Source organism: Podarcis bocagei, assembly GCF_964188305.1.
Source record: "Podarcis bocagei genome assembly, chromosome: 2".
In the NCBI taxonomy this organism is placed as follows: domain Eukaryota; kingdom Metazoa; phylum Chordata; class Lepidosauria; order Squamata; family Lacertidae; genus Podarcis; species Podarcis bocagei.
The window spans coordinates 2,055,189-2,080,970 of NC_138126.1; the positions used below are offsets into that span (position 1 = coordinate 2,055,189).

At 45.1% G+C, this 25,782-nt stretch overlaps 4 protein-coding genes across 4 annotated transcripts in view; 3 read left to right on the forward strand and 1 right to left on the reverse strand.

The window, feature by feature from the left end:
- LOC308580498 (uncharacterized protein) overlaps window positions 1-25,782 on the reverse strand; it is a 332,166-nt gene that overhangs the window by 117,265 nt on the left and 189,119 nt on the right. The gene's annotated exons all lie outside the window — the stretch shown is intronic.
- LOC308580947 (uncharacterized protein) overlaps window positions 1-25,782 on the forward strand; it is a 182,794-nt gene that overhangs the window by 65,133 nt on the left and 91,879 nt on the right. The gene's annotated exons all lie outside the window — the stretch shown is intronic.
- The window catches only part of LOC308578706 (uncharacterized protein), a 120,670-nt gene that overhangs the window by 3,009 nt on the left and 91,879 nt on the right, over window positions 1-25,782 (forward strand). The window lies entirely within an intron of this gene.
- Window positions 18,262-20,460, forward strand: LOC308581205 (uncharacterized protein). The gene is made up of 2 exons (XM_081183736.1): window positions 18,262-19,146; window positions 19,379-20,460. The coding sequence occupies exon 1, from the start codon at window positions 18,332-18,334 to the stop codon at window positions 18,665-18,667; it is 336 nt and encodes a 111-aa protein (XP_081039862.1). The 5' UTR covers window positions 18,262-18,331; the 3' UTR covers window positions 18,668-19,146; window positions 19,379-20,460.

The following is a 25,782-nucleotide window of genomic DNA, read 5'->3' on the forward strand; positions in this document are numbered from 1 at the left end:
CCGCACTTTCAGAGGAGGGGGAAGAAGGGGAAAGTGTGTCCCACCAGATAAGACTCCCATCCTCCCTGGCCATGGGCCATCCTTGCTTGGGCAGGTGGTACTTTGAGTCCAACCACATCTGGAGGGCCAGAGATGCCTCAACTCAGCATAGAAGGTTCCTCTAGGGCTCAGTGTTACTTGGGAGTTGGTGGAACTGGATCTTAAGGGTTCTTGATACATTTCCAAGGGATTGTGATTGGTATCCAGACCATAACACTATAAATCCAAGGTGTCCACACTGAGCAGTTTATCAACCCTGCTGGCCGCTGGGGAAGACCTTCTGAAGGAAATCGTTTCCCCCAAAGTTGCTTCCTTCCTTTCTTCGCTGCTGCTGCCCACACTAAAGGAATATCTGGATGAAATCCCAGGGATGTCTGGCTCCTATTACAAAGAGATCCAGTTGATATTCTGGAAAAAAGTGTGGCTAAGATTCTGAGTCACAATCATGGCTGAGAAATACAGCCAGGGAATATGAAACTGATTTGAAGATTGGTTTCTTCTTTACACTTCATTATTATTATTATTATTATTATTATTATTATTATTATTATTATTATTATTATTATTTTACATTCAGGAGGACACACCATGGGTTTCATCTTCTTTCTTTTCTTTCCAACAATCAGTGTTATTCACCTTTAATACTATTTCAGTGTCACACATATTTTTATGTTGTGATCTTCATATGAAGAGAGGTATACAAATTTAATAAATAATTACCAGTTGGAACAGAGCTAGAATATCCAGAAGCCCTTGGCCACCCAGGGCAAAGGAGGAAGAACAGTGAGAGAGGCCTGGACAGGGAATCTCCACTAAGATAAGCCAGTGTCAGGAGGCAGGTGCGAGACCCGGTGGCATATAATTATTATAAATCATAATTGGGGTGGGTATCTCAATCTGGGCATCCCAGCGGTCAGGCTCCAGCTGCTTTCCTTCTGCATCTCCAGCTCTCTCCATTCCATAATGCAAGGCTGAGAGATGGAGGTCCAACCCCAAGAACATTCTCCAACTGAGCACTCCTTCAACCGACCACAAGCACCAAGCCTTGTCACTAGACTTATATATGGGTCTCCCAAAATGGTCAGTATGGACCTCCTGAGGCCAAAGGGACTGTGCAGGTGATGAATAAAGATCTAGATGTCGAAGGGGACAAAATGTGCCCCAAGGGGTGGAGGATTATAGTGCAGAGGATGAAGAACTTCATGATGAACTTGATGGTGGACTCTGATGAATCTTGGCCAGGTTCATGGAACATAGAGCAGCTTCCGTTCCTGTGAGAAACCACTTTTTATAAAACGTAAGGTCCACAGTTCAACCGTATTCTAAGATAATGCTGCTTCATTAACAATAATTAAGGGTTATAAAAGGCTGATGATGCGTTACTATTATTTTAAATTATTTCATTTGCCTTTCCTAAAAATTTGGAACATATGGAGAGATAGTACAAGACGTTAAAATAAGAGCAGGTGCTAACTGTAATAGTACTTTGTTCTCTTCCTAGAAAACAAATAGGATTTTCTCCCCACCCCATCGAAAGAAGACAATGGAGAAGGCAGTCAGAATTCTGGTGGGCCATGTCCAATGGGACTAACGAAGAAACCATTTAAAGACATGGAGTGTGAAAAGAGAGAACATAAACAATTTGAAAGTATGGAGTGTGGAAGGAGCTTCACTGACAGTGGACACCTTAGACATCAACGGACTCACACAGGGGAGAAACCATTTAATTGCATGGAGTGTGGAAAGAGCTTCACTACTAGCAGAAGCCTTAGAATTCATCTACGGACTCACACTGGGGAGAAACCTTTTAAATGTATGGAGTGTGGAAAGAGCTTCAGTGGGAGTGCACACCTTAATATTCATCAACGGAGTCACACAGGGGAGAAACCATTTGAATGCATGGAGTGTGGAAAGAGCTTCAGTCAGAGTGGAGACCTTAGAATTCATCAACGGACTCACACAGGGGAGAAACCATTTAAATGCATGGAGTGTGGAAAGAGTTTCACTCAGAGTGGATACCTTAGAATTCATCAACGGAGTCACACGGGGGACAAACCATTTGAATGCATGGAGTGTGGAAAGAGCTTCAGTCAGAGTGGGCACCTTAGAATTCATCAGCGGAGTCACACAGGGGAGAAACCATTTAAGTGCATGGAGTGTGGAAAGAGCTTCAGTCAGAGTGGAGACCTTAGAATTCATCAACGGAGTCACACAGGGGAGAAACCATTTAAATGCATGGAGTGTGGAAAGAGCTTCAGTGGGAGTGGACACCTTAGAATTCATCAACGGAGTCACACAGGGGAGAAACCATTTAAGTGCATGGAGTGTGGAAAGAGCTTCAGTCAGAGTGGAGACCTTAGAATTCATCAACGGAGTCACACGGGGGAGAAACCTTTTAAATGTATGGAGTGTGGAAAGAGCTTCAGTGGGAGTGGAAACCTTAGAATTCATCAACGGAGTCACACTGGGGAGAAACCTTTTAAATGTATAGAGTGTGGAAAGAGCTTCAGTAGGAGTGGACACCTTAGAATTCATCAACGGACTCACACTGGGGAGAAACCTTTTAAATGTATGGAATGTGGAAAGAGCTTCAGTGGGAGTGGACACCTTAGAATTCATCAACGGAGTCACACTGGGGATAAACCATTTGAATGCATGGAGTGTGGAAAGAGCTTCACTACTAGCGGAAGCCTTAGAATTCATCAACGGACTCACACAGGGGAGAAATCATTTAAATGCATGGAGTGTGGAAAGAGCTTCAGTCAGAGTGGACAGCTTAGAATTCATCAACGGACTCACACTGGGGAGAAACCATTTAAATGTATGGAGTGTGGAAAGAGCTTCAGTGCAAGTGGAGTTCTTACAAAACATCAACAAACTCATACAGGGGAGAAACCATATAAGTCCTAGGGAAGTGGACAGAGCTGTTGTATTGGAAGTCTTACAAACCATCAAAAGACTCCCAGGGGAAAGAGCTGTAAGAGTGGAAACACCTACAGGCCATGAATTAAAGAAGAGAAAGGGTTTAACTAGCAGGAGTGTGGATCCTGCTTTGGTTATTATGCAACGCTTTTTAGAAAGTAGAACCTTTTTCTCTCCAAGTCGACACTTTCTTTCACATCAATAACAGGAAATCAGTCTTAATTCCATGCAGCGTATGTTAGCTTCTGTTGTTTGTAACGTGGTCTAGACATTTATTTAAAGTAATGAAGCTCACATTTCACAAGAGTAAGCATAATATAATATTTAATGTGAATGAATCGTGTTGCTGCTGAATGAGGGTGGACTGAGAGTGAGCTGGTGTTGGTGTTTGGTGGAGGGAGCTGGAAATGTTTGTATCTGGGAATGGAGAGTTGCTCAAAGTGGAGCTGAGACTGGTGGTCTTTCATGAGGAGGGAAGGGGGCACAGGGAAGAAGGGGCCGTACCAGAGCATCTCAAAGCAATGTGCTGGGGGGCGGAAGCCCTGGTGACACAAGTGTGTGTAGAATGCTATTCCCAAAATTAAACCGTAAGGATGAGTATAATGGGGAAGGAGGTTCAGGCAGGTCCCCAACCCAGAGTGCTAAGGGTCAGCTTCCTCCAAATCCACCAGCTGCCCCAAGGCAGGAGCCACCTCTGGGCCCTGAGGGTGGAAAGCCTCCGTTCACCTTTGCAACTGGACATGATCCGAGGGCAGTGATGGCAAACCTTTTCCAGACTGAGTACCCAAACTGCAACACAAAACCCACTTATTCACCACAAAGTTCCAACTACTGCAGTGCACTCTGTGGGGCTACCTTTGAAGGTGACCTGGAAACTACAACTAATCCAGAATGCGGCAGCTGGACTGGTGACTGGGAGCAGCCGTCGAGACCACAGAACACGGGTCTAGAAAGGCCTATATTGGCTCCCAGTACGTTTCCGAGCACAATTCAAAGCGTTGGTGCTGACCTTTAAAGCCCTAAACGGCCTCGGTCCAGTATACTTGAAGGAGCGTCTCCACCCCCATCATTCTGCCCAGACGCTGAGGTCCAGTGCCGAGGGCCTCCTGCCGGTTGTCTCCCTGCAAGAAGCCAAGTTACAGGGAAACAGGCAGAGGGCTTTCTTGGTGGTGGCACCTGCCCTGTGGAATGCCCTCCCACCAGATGTCAAAGAGAACAACTACCACCAGACTTTTAGAAGACATCTGAAGGCAGCCCTGTTTAGGGAAGCTTTTATTGTTTGATGCATTATTGTAATTCAATATTTTGTTGGAAGCCGCCCAGAGTGGCCCAGCCAGATGGGTGGGGTATAAATAAGAAATTATTATTATTACTATAACATGGCAATTCTACCTGTATATTTAATTTTTTTCTGTTTGTTTCACATTTCTTCTTTATGACTACTGCTGTAATAAATAATCCTTCATAAAAGTTATTTCCTTACGTTCTTCATTAAATTGTCTTTCCATTGATCTGTAATGTTATGGTATAACTGAGTGCTTTTTTTCCTAAAAAAAAATGCTTAGGGGGTACTTGTTCTGTTCGCAAAGTAAAGGAAGGATGGAACTCTGATTAATAAGAATACACACAGAGGCTTGAACCAGCAAGACTCTGGTATAATCGTCTCTCTGTGCTTGTCCGATTCCCACAGGCCGTTTTATTCACACAAGAACTTTTTACAGAGTGTTCGTAAGAACTAATCAGATTTCTTCTGAGCATTTCCACAAACCCACTGGGGAGAAAGTTAAACTACTAAAACTAATTAAGCACAAATATTTCTGGGGTAAACAAAGAAGAGCATTTAGCAACCCCGGAGGTCATAAACAAGCAATACACATGATAAGGAGGACAGGGGCGCCGACTTATAAAAAATATTGGGGGGGGGCCATACCGGGGTCCTGCCGCTGGTTCACTTGGGTAGCCGGGAGAACGCAGTTCGAGGTGGCGGTGTTGTGGCGAGACCCTCGCTCAGGGCACCACTAGACTTGGCGGCCGGCGGCCTATCTGGGGGGTTTTGGAGCGTATTTCGGTGGAGCGATTGGGGAGGAGGGGGCTTGTTGCCGGATTCTTCAGCTGAGCCGGAGATCCGCTGCTGGGGGTCCCTGGGCCGAGTTGTGAGCACGGCCTGCTGAAGGGAGATCCAGCCGATTGCGCGACGGGGACGGCCGGGGCTCTCCGGCTAGGGCGCGCGGCTGGCTGGCTGGTGAGGGAGCAGGTGGGGAGGAGGCAGGGGTCCTCACTCTCTTAGGAAACGCACCCGCGCGCCTGATTGCCACGAAGTCCGAAGGGTGCGTGTGTGGAATTAAAAAGCAAAAACGAGATACGGGCAGGGCAGGCAAAGAGTTTTCTGCAAGAGGATGGAGGGCAGGTTGAAGAGAAAATCACTCAGGATGAGACAGTCAAATCAGCCATGATAAAATGGGCTCAGGATATTGGGTATAACATCATGTTTGAGGACTGGGAAAGGTTATGGACCACAGGAATGAAATTCACGGCATGTAATGCCTTGAAGGAAAATATTATGAAAATGATTTATAGGTGGTACATGACCCCAGTCAAGCTTGCAAAAATATATCACCTGTCTGATAATAAATGTTGGAAATGTAAGGAGGCTGAAGGGACATTCTTTCACCTCTGGTGGACTTGTCCAAAAGTGAAGGCCTTCTGGGAAATGATCTATAATGAGTTAAAAAAGGTATTTAAGTATACCTTTCCCAAGAAACCAGAGGCCTTCCTCTTGGGCATTGTTGGCCAGAAAGTGTTAAAGAAGGATAGAACTTTCTTTATGTATGCAACTACAGCAGCAAGAATACTTATCGCAAAATATTGGAAGACACAAGATTTGCCCACACTGGAAGAGTGGCAGACGCAATTGATGGACTACATGGAACTGGCTGAAATGACTGGCAGAATCCGAGATTTGGGAGAAGAAACAACAGAAGAGGACTGGAAAAAATTTAAGGACTATTTACAAAAACAATATAAGTTGTATGAATGTTAAAAATTTACACGATTCGGAAACTATAGCTTCAGCAATTAGATTTGGGAAACAGGAAATTATATTTTAAGTAAGAAAAGGTCAAAATCTAAGGTAATACTATGTTTAAGATATAAGTAACTGATGAAAAGTATGTTAAATTTAGAGTTATAGTATTTGAAAAGTACAAAATAAGGTACGAAACAAGGTAATAATTTGCTGATATCTTTATTATAAAGAATGCAGGGTAAGGGAGATGCGAGGAAGTCCAGTTATATAAAAAATGTGTTGAATGGTTGGTTTTCTTTTCTTCTTTTTCTTTTTTTCTTTTTCTTGTTCTTTTACTTTTTTCTTCAGTGTATGTTTCTAACTTTGTATTTGAAAACTTAATAAAATATTTATAAAAAAAGAAGAAGAGAAAATCCTTTCGCTTTTCTGGGGCTCAGGGAAGTCTCAGAGCCGGAGGTTGGGGAAGGGACCCCCTTTGCTCTGCCCTCTTCTCCCGTCTTAGATTTGCATGGGGGTCCCTGCCTGAGCTTGCCTGGCCACCGGGCCACACAAGGGCCGCGCTCTACGTGGCGCACCTTGCTAGCCGCGCAGCTGTCCTCCACGGCTGCGGAGCGGCCCTGCGCTGGTGCCCAGCCCCTCTGGGCGCCCGCTGCGCTGCCAATGACAAGCGGGCGACGTCGCGGGCGGGGAAGGCGTCGCTTTCTTTCCCGATCCTGCATCCTCCCAGTCTTCCAGCCCTTTTTTGGGTTGGAAGCTCGTCTCGTTCGCCCTTCTCCTTTCTTCACCCTGCGCGCAATTTTCCTCCCTCGTATCCCTCCCCATTTCTCCTTCCTGACTGACTGACTGACTGACTGACGGGCTTGGGCTTGGGCTCCGGGTTGGGCTTGGGCTCGGGCTCCGGGTCGGGCTCAGGCTCGGGCTCGGGCAGCCACAGCGTCGGCGGTGTTGGGGATCGGCGGCGCGGGGGGTGGCCCTCCCGGGGGAGCCGGCGCTGCTCAATGGGGTTGCCAAGGAGACAGGCCGGCTGCCCCCCTCCCCCGGCCCGGCGCCCCCCGCCGCGCTGGTGCCCGTTATCGAGCTGGTGCGCGCCGGGCGCCCTATAAAAGCCGCGGACGCGCCCACCGCCGCCCGAGATTATTGGGGGGGCTGAGCCCCTCCAAACGAATTTTTGAGGGGGCTCGGGCCCCCTCAAGCCCCATGGAGTCGGCGCCTATGAAGGAGGATGACCAGGAGGACAGCGGATCATTATCACCTTCATGTGAGATCTGTTTCCTGGCTCTAAGATTAACATCCTAAGATTACCATATAGAACCCTACTTCAAAGAAACTTGCCCACTATCTCTATGGCCCAGGATGCCTGCCTGGCGAAGCAAGAAGCAACTGGGCTGTGTGCGTGACAGGAGAAATGGGCAACAGGGAAAATGGCATGAAAAGGACACGAATGTAGAATCTTATGGGATTTAATCAGAAATTATCGTCAATATATCAAACCCAGTCAACACAATGTCTTCATGGTGGACACGATGGCTTGATGTATATTTTATAATTCCTCATGGTAATCCCATCTGATCCCTACAGTACTCTCATTTTGACTCAAGAAAATCACAACCGGGGGAGGGGATAAATACAGTTGTAATTGGGGAAAATAAATACAGTAGTACCTCAGTTTTCAAACAGCTTAGTTCTCAAACTGCTTGCAACCTGAACTCTTCAAACCCAGAAACGAGTGTTCCAGTTTTGGAACTTTTTTTGGAAGCCGAACATGCTCTGTTCTGAGTATAACTTCCGTTTTGAGCGCCAGACTTCTGTTTTCCTTGTGAGGGAAGGCGGGCTGGGTGGCAAGTAGGAATGGGATGGGGCTGCTCCGCTAGGCAGCGTTGCTGCTTGCACGGGAAGAGGAGCTGGATCGGGGCTGCTGAGCTGGGGAGGGACAGGCTCCGTCACCCTTTCCGTTGAGGGCTTTGAGGCTGCACTCCCCTCAAGGGAGAATTTGAAAGGAGCCCCCCCTCCGCCTCAGAGCCCCTGCAACCCCGTGAAGGCAGCCAGGCTGAATAGTTGCTGGGGTTGGGGCAGGTGGAGGCAGCCTGGAGGCTGCATCTGAGAGCCTCTGCACCACCTGAAGGCAGCCAGCCGCTCCTCAGCAGATCTCTCAGCGCAAAGCCTCCACTTCTGAGAGATCTCCGCCCTGCTCTTGAACAGGGGTGCCTTCAGAGGTCTTCCAAAAGGTATGGAATTCTCTCTTTGACATCTGATATTGGGGGGGGGGGTTGTTCCACAGAGAGGGTGCCACTACCGAGAAGGCCCTCTGCCTGGTACCCTGTAAATGTGAGGGAACTGCCAGAAGACCCTCGCAAGTGGACCTCCGTGATGATGGGGGGATATTTTCTTTTCCTTGTATTAGATGGATGTTAAAACAAGGTGTGATTGACATGGGCATGTCTGGATCACAGATTTCTGCCCAACACCAGACCTCACCTGGAGTACTGTGTCCAGTTCTGGGCACCACAGTTCAAGAAGGACACTGACAAACTGGAACGTGTCCAGAGGAGGGCAACCAAAATGGTCAAAGGCCTGGAAATGATGCCTTATGAGGAACGGCTAAGGGAGCTGGGCATGTTTAGCCTGGAGAAGAGGAGGTTAAGGGGTGATATGATAGCCATGTTCAAATATATAAAAGGATGTCACATAGAGGAGGGAGAAAGGTTGTTTTCTGCTGCTCCAGAGAAGCGGACACGGAGCAATGGATCCAAACTACAAGAAAGAAGATTCCACCTAAACATTAGGAAGAACTTCGTGACAGTAAGAGCTGTTTGACAGTGGAATTTGCTGCCAAGGAGTGTGGTGGAGTCTCCTACTTTGGAGGTCTTTAAGCAGAGGCTTGACAACCATATGTCAGGAGTGCTCTGATGGTGTTTCCTGCTTGGCAGGGGGTTGGACTCGATGGCCCTTGTGGTCTCTTCCAACTCTATGATTCTATGATTCTATGATTCTATGAAACAATCCATCTTATCCAAAATTTGTAATGTTTGAAACAAAAACAACATCCTTGGCAGCACATTCATTTTTATCACAGCAATTCGGCCTAACAATGATAACTTCAAATTTGTCCATATTTCTAAATCCTTTTTCACTTCAATCCAACATTTTTCATAATTATCCTTAAATAAATTCACATTTTTGGCAGTCATGTTAACCCTTAAATATTTCACTTTCTTAACCAGTGTTAGTCCTGTCTCCTCCTGAAACTTCTCTCTCTCATTCACAGTTAAGTTTTTCTCTGGTTGGAGAAGCCCAACTGGGGCTATTGGGACGACAACTGGGACAGGTGAAGCCAAACATCTTCAGGCCTCTTTGCGGACAGGCCAAAATCGCTCATTTCCCCCCAAAATATAGTCCGGCCCCCAACAAGGTCTGAGGGACAGTGGACTGGCCCCCTGGTGAAAAAGTCTGCTGACCCCTGATTTAGTAGATCCATTGTTGTAACCATATCAAAATAGTATTTGGTATTTTGCCTTCTTCTGAGACACTTTCCCTTAGTGTTTAGTCATAGTCCAGTGATCCTACTCCATTAAATTCACCCGTAATAATTTATTTCTGTCATAAACCTCAGACATACTTTCCTCCAATAGTTGGAAGAAATCTCATGCGAAGAGGGGCTCTGAATCGGAAAGTCCCAGTCCCAAATCTTAATCCTGCCACCCTAAGATATTATAAGCAGGCCCCACATACCTCTTTCCACCTGCAATAGGGAGGTTAGAACAACACTTAATACCCTGCAGGGATCACAAGAGCCAGAATTGCTTTTCATTCACAAACGCTGTGTGAAATATCACTAGTGAACAGAATAATTCAAACAAGGAAACCAACAACAGTATTAAAATTGCAGGGAGAGAGAGAAAAACTGGATTTGAAATGACCCAACCACAAGATGAGAAGTCTCCCTACTAAAGGAGGGAAGGGGGAGGCATTGGGGGGGGGGGGCTTTTGAAGTCTCCCTGCTGGCGAGGGAATTCCAGAGCAAGGGCGCCTCTGTCTGTCTGGAGTCCCTCCCTGCCTCATCTCCAGCAGGAAGGGGGGATTTCCAGACTGGGACCCTTCCCTCTTAGGGGGGGGAGGGGCTGGGGCCTGGGCAGCTGGATGGATGGATGGACATCAGCCTGCAGAAATGCTCCCCCCCTTCCTCTCCCAGGACTGTTGTGGTCTTGCATGGGAGGGACAAGGCCACACTCAAGAACACCTCTCCATCCAGGGGGGGGAGGGGCTGGTGTTGGAAGCTGGGCTGGGCTGTCAGGGGGCGAAGCCCTTGCTCTGCCTGCAGAAGGACCCCGGCGGAGGGCTTGGCATGCAGAAGGAGGCCCAGAAGGAGATCCTCCCCCGGCCTCCACTGGCCCAGTTGGGGGGGGCGGGGGCCGGGTCCCCATGGAGCCCCCAGAGCAGGAGGCCAGAGGCAGCGCCGCCCCCTCGCCTTCCCCTCCGGACACAGGGAGGGGGGGCTGCTCTTGCAGACGTGGCTCTAGGGACACGCGCGTCGGGAAAGGCGCCGGAAGTGGCGCTGGGAAACGCGCCGGAAGTGGCCAGAGAGGGAAAGGAGGAGGAGGAGGGGCGTCGCTGAAGAGCCCCCCCTCCCCCCGTCGCCCCCCCCGCCGCCCTTTCTCTTGCAGAGAAGGAGAGCGGACTAATCCGGAGCCAGGGAGGCGGAGGACCAAGAGGTAAAGAGGGAGGGAGAGAAGGGGGGGGAATAGAGGGGGGGACAAGGGGGGAGGAGGAGGAGGAAGAGACCCCCCCCGCAAGGAGAGCGCCCTCCCTCCCTGGGGCCCGTCGACAGGGGCCCCGATCCAGGCCCCGACCCAGGGGGGGGGAAGGGGGGACCCAAGACCTGCAAGGTCTCCTGGGCAGCAGCAGCAGCAGCCCCGCCAGACTCCCCTTCCTCCTTCCTGGGGGGCCGAGAGAGGGAAGGGGAAGGAGGAGCCCAGGCAGGGCTGGGGGTGGGGCTGAGGCCCCCCATTCTCCCTGGGGGCGCCTGGCTGGGGAAAGGGAGAGAGGGAGTCCAGGGAAGGGTTAATGGAAAAGGGGGAGGAGCCTCGACAGAGACCCCGCCCCTTCCAGCACCTCTTATTCCCCAGTCTCCCTGCTGGCAGTCTGGCAGTCCCAGATCATCTGCATTCACTAGGACTCATCTCCATACTTTGGATTGTCCTGAATACCACCAATTATAGCCTAGCCCAAACCCAAAAGTCCTGCTAGGATGCATCTTGGCTTGCCTGCAGATGAAACTGAGTGTGTGAGGATGGATGATATTGTCATTTATCCGTTTTAGACCCCTAAGTAGCAGCCGTTGCCAGGACATTCTCCTGTTCGCCTCTGGATAGTTCCAGCCTTAGTTCAGACGTTGTGGTAGATTGCAATCAGGGTGGATTTGATATAAGTCAAATTGATTTCAATCACAATTTACGGTAAATCACTAGTCAGTATGATTCTGTTTATTTTATTTTATTATTTTAAATTTTCTTTTTATTAAGTTTCATATACATACCTAAAAGAGAAAAAAAACACACCAAATCAGCCATTACAAAAGATAGAAATAAATAAAAAAAATTAGTAAAAGAGAGTAGATAAATGAATAAGTAAGTTGCAAATGTCCAAATATAACATAATAATCTTATCCGTTTCCATTCCAGTTATTAGTGTTCACATTTGTTTCTTTATAACTTTAAAAACTTAGATCCCTCTTCTTCCCCCTCCCGACCTCCATCCCTCCCGCTTTCAGGCTTCTTAATATCCATAATTAATTTCTCCTGCAGCTTATACTTGTTACAGATTTACACATCGTAAGATTTATACCAAACCTGCTATAGTCTTTAAGTTTCTATGGTTCCCTTCAATGTAGGTCATAAATTTGTTCCAGTCGTTCATAAACTTTGCATTCTTTTGGTTTCTAATTTTTTGTGTCATTTTTGCTAGATTAACAAATTCAAATAATTTTGTTTGCCATTCTCTAATTGATGGGGTATTTTGATTCTTCCAGTTTTGGGCAATTAACAATCTGGCAGCGGCCATGGCATACTGAAATAGTACTTTATCCTCTTTTTTGATTTCGTCCCCGACTATTACTAGTAGGAATGCTTCCGGTCTTTTAGGGAATGTATATTTAAATATTTTTTTTAACTCGTTATAGATAAGTTCCCAATATTTCTTCATTTCGTCACACGTCCACCACATGTGGAAAAAATTGCCCTCTTTGGTCTTACACTTCCAGCAGTTCTTATTTCCTGTTTTGTACATTTTCCCCAACTTTGCTGGAGTGATGTACCACCTATACATCATCTTTTCTAAATTTTCCCTGAGTGTTACACATGCCGTGAACTTCATTCCACTAGTCCATAATTTCAGCCATTTATCGTACTCTATATTATAACCCAGGTCCATTGCCCATCTTGTCATTACCCCCTTTATTTCTTCATCCTTGGTGTCCCACTCTAATAATATATTGTACATTTTAGATAATAGTTTATATTTGCCTTCAATTATCTCTATCTGGAACTTAGATTTTTTTTCATTCATCCCTATTTTTTTATCAGCTGTCCATATCGCATTTATTTGATGGAATTGTAACCAGCCAGATAATTTATCTTTCAGCTCCTCATATGTTTTCATCTTCCATCCGGTTTCTGATCTTGTCAGTAGGTCTTCATATGTTAACCTTTCTCCCTCCATATTAACCTTTTTTATTATTAGTATATCCATTGGGGATAACCACCAAGGTGTTTTCCATTCTAAAAGTTTTTTATTCCTCTCCCACACTTCATAGAGGGGCCCCCTGATGATGTGATTTGAGAATCCTCTATGCACCTTTTATTTATTTTGCCATAGATAAGAGTGCCAGCCAAACCTATTATCGAACCCCTCCAGGTCCGGCAGGTCAGTATTTTCCAAGGTAATCCAATCCCTGATCCAGCAAAGGCTGGCGGCTTCATAATAAAGTTTCAAATTTGGTACCGAGAAACCCCCTCTCTCTTTCCTGTCTGTAAGAATTTTAAAACTAATTCTTGGTCTTTTACCTTGCCATATAAATTTCAAAAGGGTTCTTTGCCACTCCTTGAATATTTTGGAACCTCTAATTACTGGGATGTTTTGGAACAGAAATAACATTCTCGGAAGTAAGTTCATTTTTATCGCTGCCATTCTTCCTCTCCACGAAAGCTTCACTCTGTTCCATATTTCTAGGTCTTTTTTAATCTCCTTCCATGTTGTAAAATAATTGTCCTGGATTAGGTTTATATTTTTTGTAGTTAGCCAAACTCCCAGATATCTTACTTTTTTTGCTACTTTAATTCCATACTCCCTTTCCTCCTTTCCCACATTCTTGGTCAGCATTTTTGTCTTTAATTTGTTTAATTTGAAACCGGATAATTTGCCAAATTCCTCTAGCATCTCCAAAGGGATAGCATTAGGTCATCCGCATACGCTTTTACTTTAAATTCTTTTGTTCCTATTTTAATCCCTCGGATCTCTGGTGTTACTCTTATTTTATTTATGATTACCTCTAGTGCCATGATAAATAAAAGCGGTGACAGGGGGCATCCCTGTCTTGTCCCTTTTTCAATCTTAAAGGACTTTGTTAGGTTATTATTTATAATCAATTTTGCAGATTGATTCGAGTATATTGCTTTTATTCCATCCATGAACTCACCCTCAAACCCTGCTTTCTCCATACTCTTCAATAGAAACCTCCAAGACACATCATCAAATGCCTTTTCGGCGTCTATAAAAATTAGCACCGCGGGTATTTCGTTCTTACACTCCAAATATTCAATAATGAAGTTGTTTTCCGTTGCTCCAGAGAAGCGGACACGGAGCAATGGATCCAAACTACAAGAAAGAAGATTCCACCTAAACATTAGGAAGAACTTCCTGACAGTAAGAGCTGTTCGACAGTGGAATTTGCTGCCAAAGAGTGTGGTGGAGTCTCCTTCTTTGGAGGACTTTAAGCAGAGGCTTGACAACCATATGTCAGGAGTGCTCTGATGGTGTTTCCTGCTTGGCAGGGGGTTGGACTCGATGGCCCTTGTGGTCTCTTCCAACTCTATGATTCTACGATTCTATACCAGGCTTGTAATTCTGTCAAAAAACTAGATCAGGTTAGTCTGAGATGCCTTATTTTTCAGAAATCCATGCTGACTATTGGTGATCACAGCATTCCTTTCTAGGTGCTCACAGACTGTTCGCTTAATGATCTGCTCCAGAATCTTCCCTGGTATTGATGTCAGACTGACTGGGCGATAATTATTTGGGTCCTCTCTTTTCCCCTTTTTGTAAATAGGGACTACATTTGCCCTCCTCTAGTCTGCCGGGACTTCGCCTGTTCTCCAGGAATTCTCAAAGATGACTGCCAGTGGTTCTGAGATCACATCTACCACTCTTGGATGCAGTTCATCTGGCCCTGGAGACTTGAATACATCTAAACTAGCCAAGTATTCTTGTACTGTCTCCTTAGTTATTCTGGGCTGTGTTTCCTTTGCTGAATCATTTGCTCCAAATTCTTCAGGTCGGGCATTGTTTTCTTTATCGGAGAAGACTGAGGCAAAGAAGGCATTGAGGAGTTCAGCCCTTTCTGTGTCCCCTGTTTGCATTTCACCATCTTCTCCTCTGAGTGACCCCACTGTTTCTTTGTTCTTCCTTTTGCTATGAACATACCCATAAAAGCCTTTTTTGTTGCTTTTAACCTCTCTAGCAAGCCTGAGTTCATTCTGTGCTTTAGCTTTTCTGACTTTGTGTCTACACGTGCTGGCTATTTGTTTGAATTCCTCTTTGGTGGTTTCCCCCCTTTTCCATTTATTGTGCACATCCTTTTTTAATCTTAACTCAGTTAAAAGTTCTTTAGATAGCCACCCTGGCTTCTTTAAGCACCTTCCATGTTTCCGTCTCATTGGTATTGCCTGAAGTTGTGCTTTTACTATCTCCCTCTTAACAAACTCCCAGCCATCATGAACTCCCTTTCCTTTCAGTATTACTGTCCATGGGATCTCACCCAGCACTTCCCTAAGTTTTATGACGGCGGCTTTCTTAAAGTCAAGAAGTTGAGTCCTAGTATTCTTGGCTGCTCCTTTCCGCTGTATAGTAAACTTCAGAAGAGCATGATCACTCGCGCCTAATGATCCATCCACTTCTACCCCACTAACCAGGTCATCAACATTGGTTAGGACCAGATCTAAAATGGCTGTTCCTCTTGTTGCTTCTCCCACTTTCTGGACAATGAAGTTGTCTGCAAGGCCAGTGAGGAATCTGTTTGACCTTATGCTCTTGGCTGAGTTTGACATCCAGCAAATATCCGGGTAATTGAAGTCCCCCATTACTACTATCTCCCTTCCTTTTGCATGCTTGGCCATCTGTTCCAGGAAGGCATCATCTATGTCCTCTGTTTGGCTTGGGGATCTATAGTAAACTCCCACAATGAGGTTACTGTTATTCTTCTCTCCCTTAATTTTGACCAAAATGCTCTCACTTTGGCTTTGAGGTTCTAAATCTTGGATCTCTTCACAGGTATACACATCCCTGACATATAACGCCACTCCTCCTCCTTTCTTGTCTGGTCTCTTTCTCTGAAATAGATTGTATCCCCCCATTATTACATTCCAATCGTGGGACTTATCCCACCAGGTTTCAGTGATGCCTATTATGTCATATTTATCTTGCTGTACCAAGAGCTCAAGCTCATCTTGTTTATTACCCATGCTTTGCGCATTAGTGTACAGACATTGAAGTCTATTAATCATTCCCCCGTGTCTCTTATTTAAGGATTTTTTCCTCCCACCACTAGGTCTGTGTGCTGTTTGCTCCATTTGATCTATGACATTTGGATGATCATCTTCATCAATTGATAGACTCCTACCTTCAGGAGCACTGTCTCCCTCCCCCACATTAGTCAGTTCAAAGCCCTCCTGATGAGGTTTCTGAGATTTTTGGCAAAAACATTCCTCCCAACCGTTGTGAGGTGCAGCCCATCGCTTGCCAGAAGTCCATCTTCAAGAAACTGCAGTCCGTGATCTAAGAATCCCAACCGTTCCTGTTTGCACCATTTGCGAAGCCAGCTGTTCACTTCCACTATTTTCCCCTCTCTCCCTGGGCCACGTCGTTCAACTTGGGGGACAGATGAGATGACAATTTGTGCATTAAAGTCCTCCAAAGAAGGAGACTCCACCACACTCTTTGGCAGCAAATTCCACTGTCGAACAGCTCTTACTGTCAGGAAGTTCTTCCTAATGTTTAGGTGGAATCTTCTTTCTTGTAGTTTGGATCCATTGCTCCGTGTCCGCTTCTCTGGAGCAGCAGAAAACAACCTTTCTCCCTCCTCTATTCTCCAACTGAACACTCCTTCAACCGACCACAAGCACCAAGCCTTGTCACTAGACTTATATATGGGTCTCCCAAAATGGTCAGTATGGACCTCCTGAGGCCAAAGGGACTGTGCTGGTGATTAATAAAGATCTAGAGGTCGAAGGGGACAAAATGTGGCCCAAGGGGTGGAGGATTATAGTGCAGCGGATGAAGAACTTCATGATGAACTTAGGACCCTGATGAATATTGGCCAGGTTCATGTAACATAGAGCAGCTCCCTTTCCTGTGAGAAACCACTTTTTATAAAACGTAAACAGCACAGTTCAACCGTATTCTAGGATAATACTGCTTCATTAACAATAATTAAGGGTTATAAAAGGCTGATTATGGATGACCATTATTTTACATTATTACATTTGCCTTTCCTAAAAATTTGGAACAGATGGAGGACAGGAGAGACTGTAAAAGATGTTAAAATAAGAGCAGGTGCTAATTGTAATAGTACTTTGTTCTCTTCCTAGAAAACAAATAGGATTTTCTCCCCACCCCATCGAAAGAAGACAATGGAGAAGGCAGTCAGAATTCTGGTGGGCCACGTCCAATGGAACTAACGAAGAAACCATTTAAATAAATGGAGTGTGAAAAGAGAGAACATAAACAATTTGAAAGTATGGAGTGTGGAAGGAGCTTCACTGACAGTGGAAAACTTAGAAAACATCAACGAACTCACACAGGGGAGACACCATTTAAATGCATGGAGTGTGGAAAGAGCTTCACTACTAGCGGAAGCCTTAGAATTCATCAACGAACTCACACAGGGGAGACACCATTTAAATGCATGGAGTGTGGAAAGAGCTTCACTACTAGCGGAAGCCTTAGAATTCATCAACGGACTCACACAGGGGAGACACCATTTAAATGCATGGAGTGTGGAAAGAGCTTCCGTCAGAGTGGACACCTTAGAAAACATCAACGAACTCACACAGGGGAGACACCATTTAAATGCATGGAATGTGGAAAGAGCTTCCGTCAGAGTGGAAACCTTAGAATTCATCAACGGAGTCACACGGGGGAGAAACCATTTAAATGCATGGAGTGTGGAAAGAGCTTCACTGATAGTGGAAAACTTAGAATTCATCAACGGATTCACACAGGGGAGAAACCATTTAAATGCATGGAGTGTGGAAAGAGCTTCAGTCAGAGTGGAGACCTTAGAATTCATCAACGGAGTCACACGGGGGAGAAACCATTTAAATGCATAGAGTGTGGAAAGAGCTTCACTGACAGTGGAAAACTTAGAAGACATCAATGGACTCACACAGGGGAGAAATCATTTAAATGCTTGGAGTGTGGAAAGAGCTTCACTACTAGCGGAAACCTTAGAATTCATCACCGGACTCACACAGGGGAGAAACCATTTAAATGCATGGAATGTGGAAAGTGTTTCAGTCAGAGTGGAGACCTTAGAAAACATCAACGAACTCACACAGGGGAGAAACCTTTTAAATGCATGGAGTGTGGAAAGAGCTTCACTGACAGTGGAAAACTTAGAGGACATCAACGGAGTCATACAGGGGAGAAACCATTTGAATGTATGAAGTGTGGAAAGAGCTTCAGTCAGTGTGGAAACCTTAGAATTCATCAACGGAGTCACACAGGGGAGAAACCATTTGAATGTATGGAGTGTGGAAAGAGCTTCAGTGAGAGTGGAAACCTTAGAATTCATCAACGGAGTCACACAGGGGAGAAACCATTTGAATGTATGGAGTGTGGAAAGAGCTTCACTACTAGCGGAAGCCTTAGAATTCATCAACTGAGTCACACAGGGGAGACACCATTTAAATGCATGGAATGTGGAAAGAGCTTCCGTCAGAGTGGACACCTTAGAAAACATCAACGAACTCACAGGGGAGACACCATTTAAATGCATAGAATGTGGAAAGAGTTTCAGTCAGAGTGGAAACCTTAGAATTCATCAACGGACTCACACGGGAGAAACCATTTAAATGCATGGAGTGTGGAAAGAGCTTCAGTCAGAGTCGAGACCTTAGAATTCATCAACGGAGTCACACTTGGGAGAAACCATTTCAATGCATGGAGTGTGGAAAGAGCTTCAGTCAAAGTGGAAACCTTAGAATTCATCAACGGACTCACAGAGGAGAGAAACCATTTAAGTGCATGGAATGTGGAAAGAGCTTCAGTCAGTGTGGAAACCTTAGAATTCATCAACGGAGTCACACGGGGGAGAAACCATTTAAATGCATGGAATGTGGAAAGAGTTTCAGTCAGAGTGGAGACGTTAGAATTCGTCAACGGACTCACACGGGGGAGAAACCATTTAAATGAATGGAGTGTGGAAAGAGCTTCAGTCAGAGTGGAGACCTTAGAATTCATCAACGGAGTCACACGGGGGAGAAACCATTTAATTGCATAGAGTGTGGAAAGAGCTTCACTACTAGCGGAAGCCTTAGAATTCATCAACAGAGTCACACGGGGGAGAAATCATTTAAATGCATGGAATTTGGAAAGAGCTTCACTACTAGTGGACACCTTAGAATTCATCAATGGAGTCACACAGGGGAGAAACCATTTCTGCTGCTCCAGAGAAGCGGACATGGAGCAATGGATCCAAACTACAAGAAAGAAGATTGCACCTAAACATTAGGAAGAACTTCCTGACAGTAAGAGCTGTTCGACAGTGGAATTTGCTGCCAAGGAGTGTGGTGGAGTCTCCTTCTTTGTTTTTGTTTGTTTTTTAAATAATTTTTATTAACTGGCCAATCTCATCAAATTAAATCACATCGCATAAATTCCAAATTACAGTGGTGCCCCGCAAGACGAAATTAATTCGTTCCGCAATTTTTGCCGTCTAACGAATTTTTCTTCTTGCGAAGCACGGTTTAAACGGTTTAACAAAGTCGCAAGACGTTTTCGTCTTGCGAAGCAAGCCCATAGGGGAATTCGTCTTGCGAGGCAAATCGCGAATGGAAAAACCTTTCGTCTAGCGAGTTTTTTGTCTTGCGAGGCATTCGTCTTGCGGGGCACCACTGTACAAAGCCAAATTTTTAAATTTTGTTGGGGGAACCCATACTTCAAGATCCAAAGGGGGATCAGATCATCTTCTTATTACTGCGTTAATGTCCAAATCAGTCCCAATCAGTCCAGACAAAGTTCATAATTCTATCCAGTCTTATCTTGGTGTTTCCACATCATATCTTGTTCATATAATTTCTCTTTTTCTTTTACGATCTTTTCTGTTAGTCTCCTTAAGCCGATAAGCAAATATAATAATCCTGTGTGGATTTCCCGTTCCTCCAAACTAAGTCCAGATGGTTTCCATATATCTCTTTTGTAGATACCATCGCTCTTTCCATCATAAATTAGGCATTTGTCGCTCTTAAGTCCCACCAAGAAGTTGATTTCTCTCTTTCTCCTCCCAGACCCAAGAGCTCCAACAATGCCTCCCAAAATGGCGACGGCATTTTTAACTGCATCATTCCAAAACTCTTAGCTTTCCAGCTTTGTCTTGAAACATTGCTTTGGTTACAAAGTTTATCTCCACACAGTCATAAATCTACAGCTTAAGACCTTAATTTCTGACTCATCAGGGGAGGGGATTCTTGTTTACTCACATAAAAAAAGGAAAGGCAGGTTTTCCCCCCCTCAGTCATTTGTTGTACCGTATCTTGACGTATCCTCTCATATTTTATTCTTGTCTTGTTATCAGAGATCTCTTCTGTCAGCAGTCTTTACTCCCCATTTTTCCTTGAAGTATGTGCAATTTATCTTGTCCAAATTGTTTCTTTTGAAGATTCTTGCAACTAGCGGTGCGAATCAGGGACGGTGTCCAGGAATGCCGGAATCCCACAGGAGGGCTTTGTGCCTAGTGCCCCCACCCCCACAAATTCGGGGGTGGTATAGGGCACAGCAGGCAAGGGCCGTCCCCTCCACAATCCTGGGGGGGTTAAGGAGGCTAATTACCCCCATCATAGCCTCCAAATGACCTCGTGTGTGTCAGAGTGATGTTATTGTCAGCCATCTTCTGATGTGCCACCTAGTGGCCCCCCTGGAGTCTCCTTCTTTGGAGGTCTTTAAGCAGAGGCTTGACAACCATATGTCAGGAGTGCTCTGATGGTGTTTCCTGCACTCACAGGTGAGAAACCATTTAAGTGCATGGAATGTGGAAAGAGCTTCACTGATAGTGGAACACTTAGTGTTCATCAACGGAGTCACACAGGAGAGAAACCATTTAAATGCATGGAGTGTGGAAAGAGCTTCAATAGAAGTGGGCACCTTAGCAAACACCATTGAACTCACAGAGCGAAAACCACTTACTTATATGGAGTGTAGATAGCTCTTCAATCCTGATGTTCTTACAAAACATCAATGGACTCACAAGGAGGAGAAGCTTTAAGAGTTGAAACCCAACAGATATACCAACAAATAGAAAAAGCAGAAATGATTTGAATGGAAGGAGTGTGGGAAGTTCTTCTATTACTTTATATGTATATGATTTTATATGCAATTTATTTACAAATTGCTACATACTTTCCAGATACACATTTATTTCATACTTGACTTCCTCTCCATGGTTTCCCCATAGAATTTTTAAATTGCTGCATCTTTCAGATATTTACACCTTACCTTTTCCACACTCTTCTCCAGCAAGTATTCAACTGTTGTTTTCCATTCAGCTCCTACCTGTGTTTGTACATGTTTACAAAAATTCTTTAAATATTCAACAAAAGGTTTCCACTCCTCTTTAAAGTCTGCCTTGATTTCTTATTTTCATAGTTAAATTTGCCAATTTGACATATTCCATCACTTTTGGAACAGTGTAGCTGTCTCTTGATTTTGCCATTTTTCTGCATAAAGTACTCTTGCTACTGTCGTTCATCTGTCTTCATGGAACATTTAACCCAGTTATCCCTAAAAGAAATGGTTTCTTCAGGAGCATCACCCTAAGTAATTTTCTCTCTAGTTATAATTCATCTGGTTGGCTGAAAGCCACAAAGATGTTTTCTTTCCAACAAATCCTTATACATTTTCCAAACTCTCTATAAATTCTTCCTAATTACATAATTAATTACAAAAAAAGTATTTGGTATTTTGCCTTCTTTTGAGATACCTTTCTACAGTGTTCTGTCTTAGTCCAGTGATACTACTCCATTAAAATTGCCCATAATAATTATATTTCCAACATAAACCTCAGACATACTTTCATCCAATAGTTGGAAGAAATCTTTCTTTTTCCTCATTAGGTGCGTCAGCTCCTACCAATAATATTTTTTTCTCCTTCACCATCACTTTCACTGCAATAATTCTTCACCTCTAAAGATCTGTTTAGAGTCCAGTTTGGAATTCATATATAGTACCACCCCTCTTTTCTTTGTTTTATCTGAATTCCTGTCCTAGTCCTTTATTTACCAATAATCATTTTTGTTGTTGTTTCCTTGTGAAAATATGTGTAATTTTATTTCATTTGGTTTTGTTGTTCAAACCATTCACATTCAATGAAAACAATTTTAAATCCATCATTGAATCCTTTAAACAGTTTTAAGTCCCCTTTCCCCTTATCAGCTATCTCCCTCCTCCAGCTCGTCTCCCAGCTCTTTTTTAAAATATATTTCCTCTAGAATGCCTCTGTTTTTATTGGCCCTTGCCATCTTTGTTTCTTCCCTATGTACATAAAAAAATTCCCTTCCAGGAATTCTCAACTAAAGGGAATTGAATTCTTCTTGAGCGCATCAGCCAGAAACTTATAGCTGGTTCTTTTCTTCAGCAATTTTGAGCATTGTAATCAGTTTTTCTGGTAGTGTGTTTGGAGTTCTTGATCTTGAGTTTCATAAAATCAATCAAACTCCTGGTAGTTTATTTGCTTTTGCATAAGCTGATTTCACTCTGAAAGCAAGAATCTCCATCAAGTCATTTTTTTCTTTCTTTCTCCTCTTGTTTCTCCTTCTCTACTTTGGTTGAGGGTGTCTTCCTCGTCTGGCCCATAGTCAAGTTCTTGTTAACACCCAACATTTTTATAGCTTTCCACTTTAGGCAGGGTGCTCTGATGTTCCAGTAACCCCAGAGCCTTATGGGGGGGCTATACCCACACTCTCTCTCCCACCCCCATGGCACCTGTAGTAAAGTTAGTACTTTGGTCAAGCGGAGAGTGAGGCCTTGTGGGAAACCAGCAAGAATTATGGGAACTAGGTCCTGTTGCTTTAACCCGTAGACCCGTTGGCTCCAAGGGCGTGAAAGGTTTACTATGGGAGAGGAATTCTCTGGATAATGTGAAGAGTTGGCACCTGTGAGGGAAGTTATGTATATCCAGCCGGTGATGTTATCTCCCTGTTAATTGCCCAAAGGAGGTGCATTTGCATAAGCTCCAAGAAAGGGAGGAAACAACTTTGATCTAGGCTCTGGAGTCTTAATTGGCCCAGCTGTCAGAAGTTAAAATTATTAACCCACAAGCTGGTCATTGGAGAATTCAAATGTAACCAAGAGTGGTGATTGTCCTGGGGGATCTGATTCCACGTGCAAATTAGGGATAAAAGATCTTGAGAATGGCTGGGAAGGCGCACTCTGCAATCCACAAAATCGCCCGGCTGCTGATGTTCCACCTAAGCAGCCGTTCTTTTGTGATGAAGATTTCCTAAGGCCTCTGAATGCGGATTTCTGAAGGACTCTGAACTCTCCTATCTTTGCCTTAGAGTGTAGAAGTGAGTATTAGCTAGCTATATTTTGCAACGTTTTTATTTTCTCTTTACTTGTAATCTACCAAAAGATGTGCCTGCTTTTTAGCATGTTCTTTATGTTTTAAAATAAATTTTAAGCAAGAAACTTTCACTTGTATTGTGTGTGCCTATCCGGGAAAATAGCTAAATCCAATGCTTTTGGTTGTGCCTTACTAAATCCAATGCTTCTTGGTTGTGCCTTACTAAAGAATTTCTACCTGCAAGCTTGTGGAAGCAACTTGCAGTTTGGGGTTAACCGGTAACGAAGAAACACAGCCGTCTCCCTTGAGCTGTGGCTTAAGGTAACCCTGGGACAAGGGAGTGGTGGCAGCCTTACCAGTTCTGTTTCGTCCTGTTTCTGAAAAGGTAAAAGGGTCTGCCAGCCTTGCTCCAGAAACCTGGTCTGGCCGGAGAGCAAAGACAGGTGAGGGAGGGGCAAATGGTTGGGGACCAGTTGACCACAGCACCTGATCTGCTGCGGAGGGTGCATGGCAGGCGACTGAACTCCGATGCGACAACCTGGAAGTCCCAGAGCGGTGCATCAGTTAGAATGGGATGCTTAAGAAACCTCTACAGATTCTCAAAGGGGAGAAGAAAACATTTAGATGTATGGAGTGTTTGACGTATTTCTCTCAGAGTTCACTTTCCTTCCCATCAATGAACTCAGATAATGGGAAATCAGTCTTAAATGCATGGAGTGCATGTGAAGTTCTGGTATTTGTATATAAAGTTGTATAGACAGGTCTTTAAAGAAATGAAGGTCATGTCTCACAAGTATAATAGCAGATATAATATAATGTTAAATAGGGAGGGGGAGAATCTGGAGTGCTGGGGTGAGTGATGATGGGCTGAGAGCCAGCTGATTTTGGGGCCTTGGTGGTGTTACCGGAAAAATCCGAGGGCTCCCTTGGACAAAACAAAGACACCAACCAGGATAACTTGGAGCAAAACAGCAGCCTGTAGGCTTGGCCTTTATTGAGCTGATGCATCAGGGTGTTCCCCTCACTTGCAGGAGAGAGGAAAAGACCCAGAAAAATAGTGTGCTAGGTCTTATAAAAACTTTTGAAATTCCCCTCCTCTAGGTCAAGCCCACCCCCAGAAACATCATGCATACATTACAGAAAGGAGGGGTTGAGGGAGGAGTTGGTGGTGGTAACCTGAGTGTCCTGTCACCTGGCTGGTTCCTCCTTTCCCCCTGCCCATGAGTCACTTCCAGGAGACAAAGGGGAGTTGGCAGTTTCTATGGCAACGGAGAAGTCAGAGTTGCCATGAGTTCCAAGAAAAACGAACATGGAGTCCAGCACACTTCCCTGTGCAGCTCTGCAGCCTGTCCGTGCTGATCCAAAAATCCTTCCTGCCTCTCTCTCTTGCTGGTAGCAGAGATAAACACAGCGGTGAAGCAATTGCAGCTTGTGGTAATAAATCCAGACACACAGGCGTTTCTTATCTTCTCTTGCCTTTAATCATGAAGTAAAACAGCTCTTAAATCAACCTGGCGAGAACTGACCCATCTTGCGTCCTCTCTCCGCAAAAACGAAACCAGAATGAAATTCTCAGAGTCAGACCACTCCCAAAGAGTTTCTAACCACGCCTCAGGTAAGAGACGTCACACAGAACTCCTTAACCCTGTGAGTTCTGAAACCAGTAACACCCCCTCTCGTCTCGAACCCTGAGGGAAACTGTGAACCCCTATTTACAGACCTCTTTGAGTTCAACTCACCTCCCATTGCCTTTTGCCTCCCACTGGCATTTATCCCAGGCAATTGTTGAATCCCTTCCTCACTCCCAGAATCACACTGTGCGAAACCAACCCACGCACTGGTGACCTGAAATCTCTCCGGTGGAACCCCCTTTGTGGTCCGAGTTGACCGCCGGAGCACAACCTCGGGCGCTCCTCCTGACCCACTGGGATCAGCAAGTGTGTCTCCAGCAAGCTCAGAAGACTCCCCCTCTGACTTGCTGCGTCTTCGGACTTCCTGCACTTGGCTAACAGGAGATGAAGGCTCGCTTTTGGGTTCCCTCTTAACCTGTGGAGAAACCCACCCCTGTGCTTGACCATCATCAGCATCCTGGTCTTCAGCAACAGGCTCCGCCTTTGCCTCTCCTTCCTCCCTTTGTTCCTCCCTTTGTTCCTCCCTTTCCTCCTCCTCAGAATCGGACAAGCATTCTGAGAGAAAATCAGGACCATACCTAGGCTGTGACCAACCACCCTGCTCAAAGAACTCAGCATGCTTGCTGACCAGCAGCTTGGTCTGATCACCCTCTGGGTATGCAAACTTCCACCCATTTGTTGCAGGATCATACCCACAGAAGATCATGTCCTGGTACCTTGGACCCCCCTCCTTCCGTTGCGCTGTTGGTATCGGCACTGAGGCCCTCGAACCAAAAGAACGGAAGAAACGCACCTGTGGCTTCCTCTTGTGCAACAGAAAATACGGTGTGTCACCTACATCGTGATTGTAGGACCTGTTAAAAACAAAGCTGGCAAATTTCCAAGCCTCACTCCAAAAGCTCTGAGGCAGCCCAGAGTCACACAGCAAAACCCTGACAACTCCAGCCAGTGCTTCACTCCTGTGCTCTGCCACGCCTCTCTCTTGAGGAGACTTTGCACCCGTCACCTGGTGACGAATTCCCTTTTCCTTGAAGAACTCCTTCAGAGCAGACCCAGTGAACTGTGACCCACGGTCGCTCCTGAACTCTTGCACCTTGGTGGAAAACCTTAGTTCCACCTCC

Bases quoted from the DNA above. Each gene is read 5' to 3' on its own strand.
- LOC308581205 (XM_081183736.1), top strand. From the start codon at position 18,332: ATGGAGTGTGGAAAGAGCTTCAGTCAGAGTCGAGACCTTAGAATTCAT.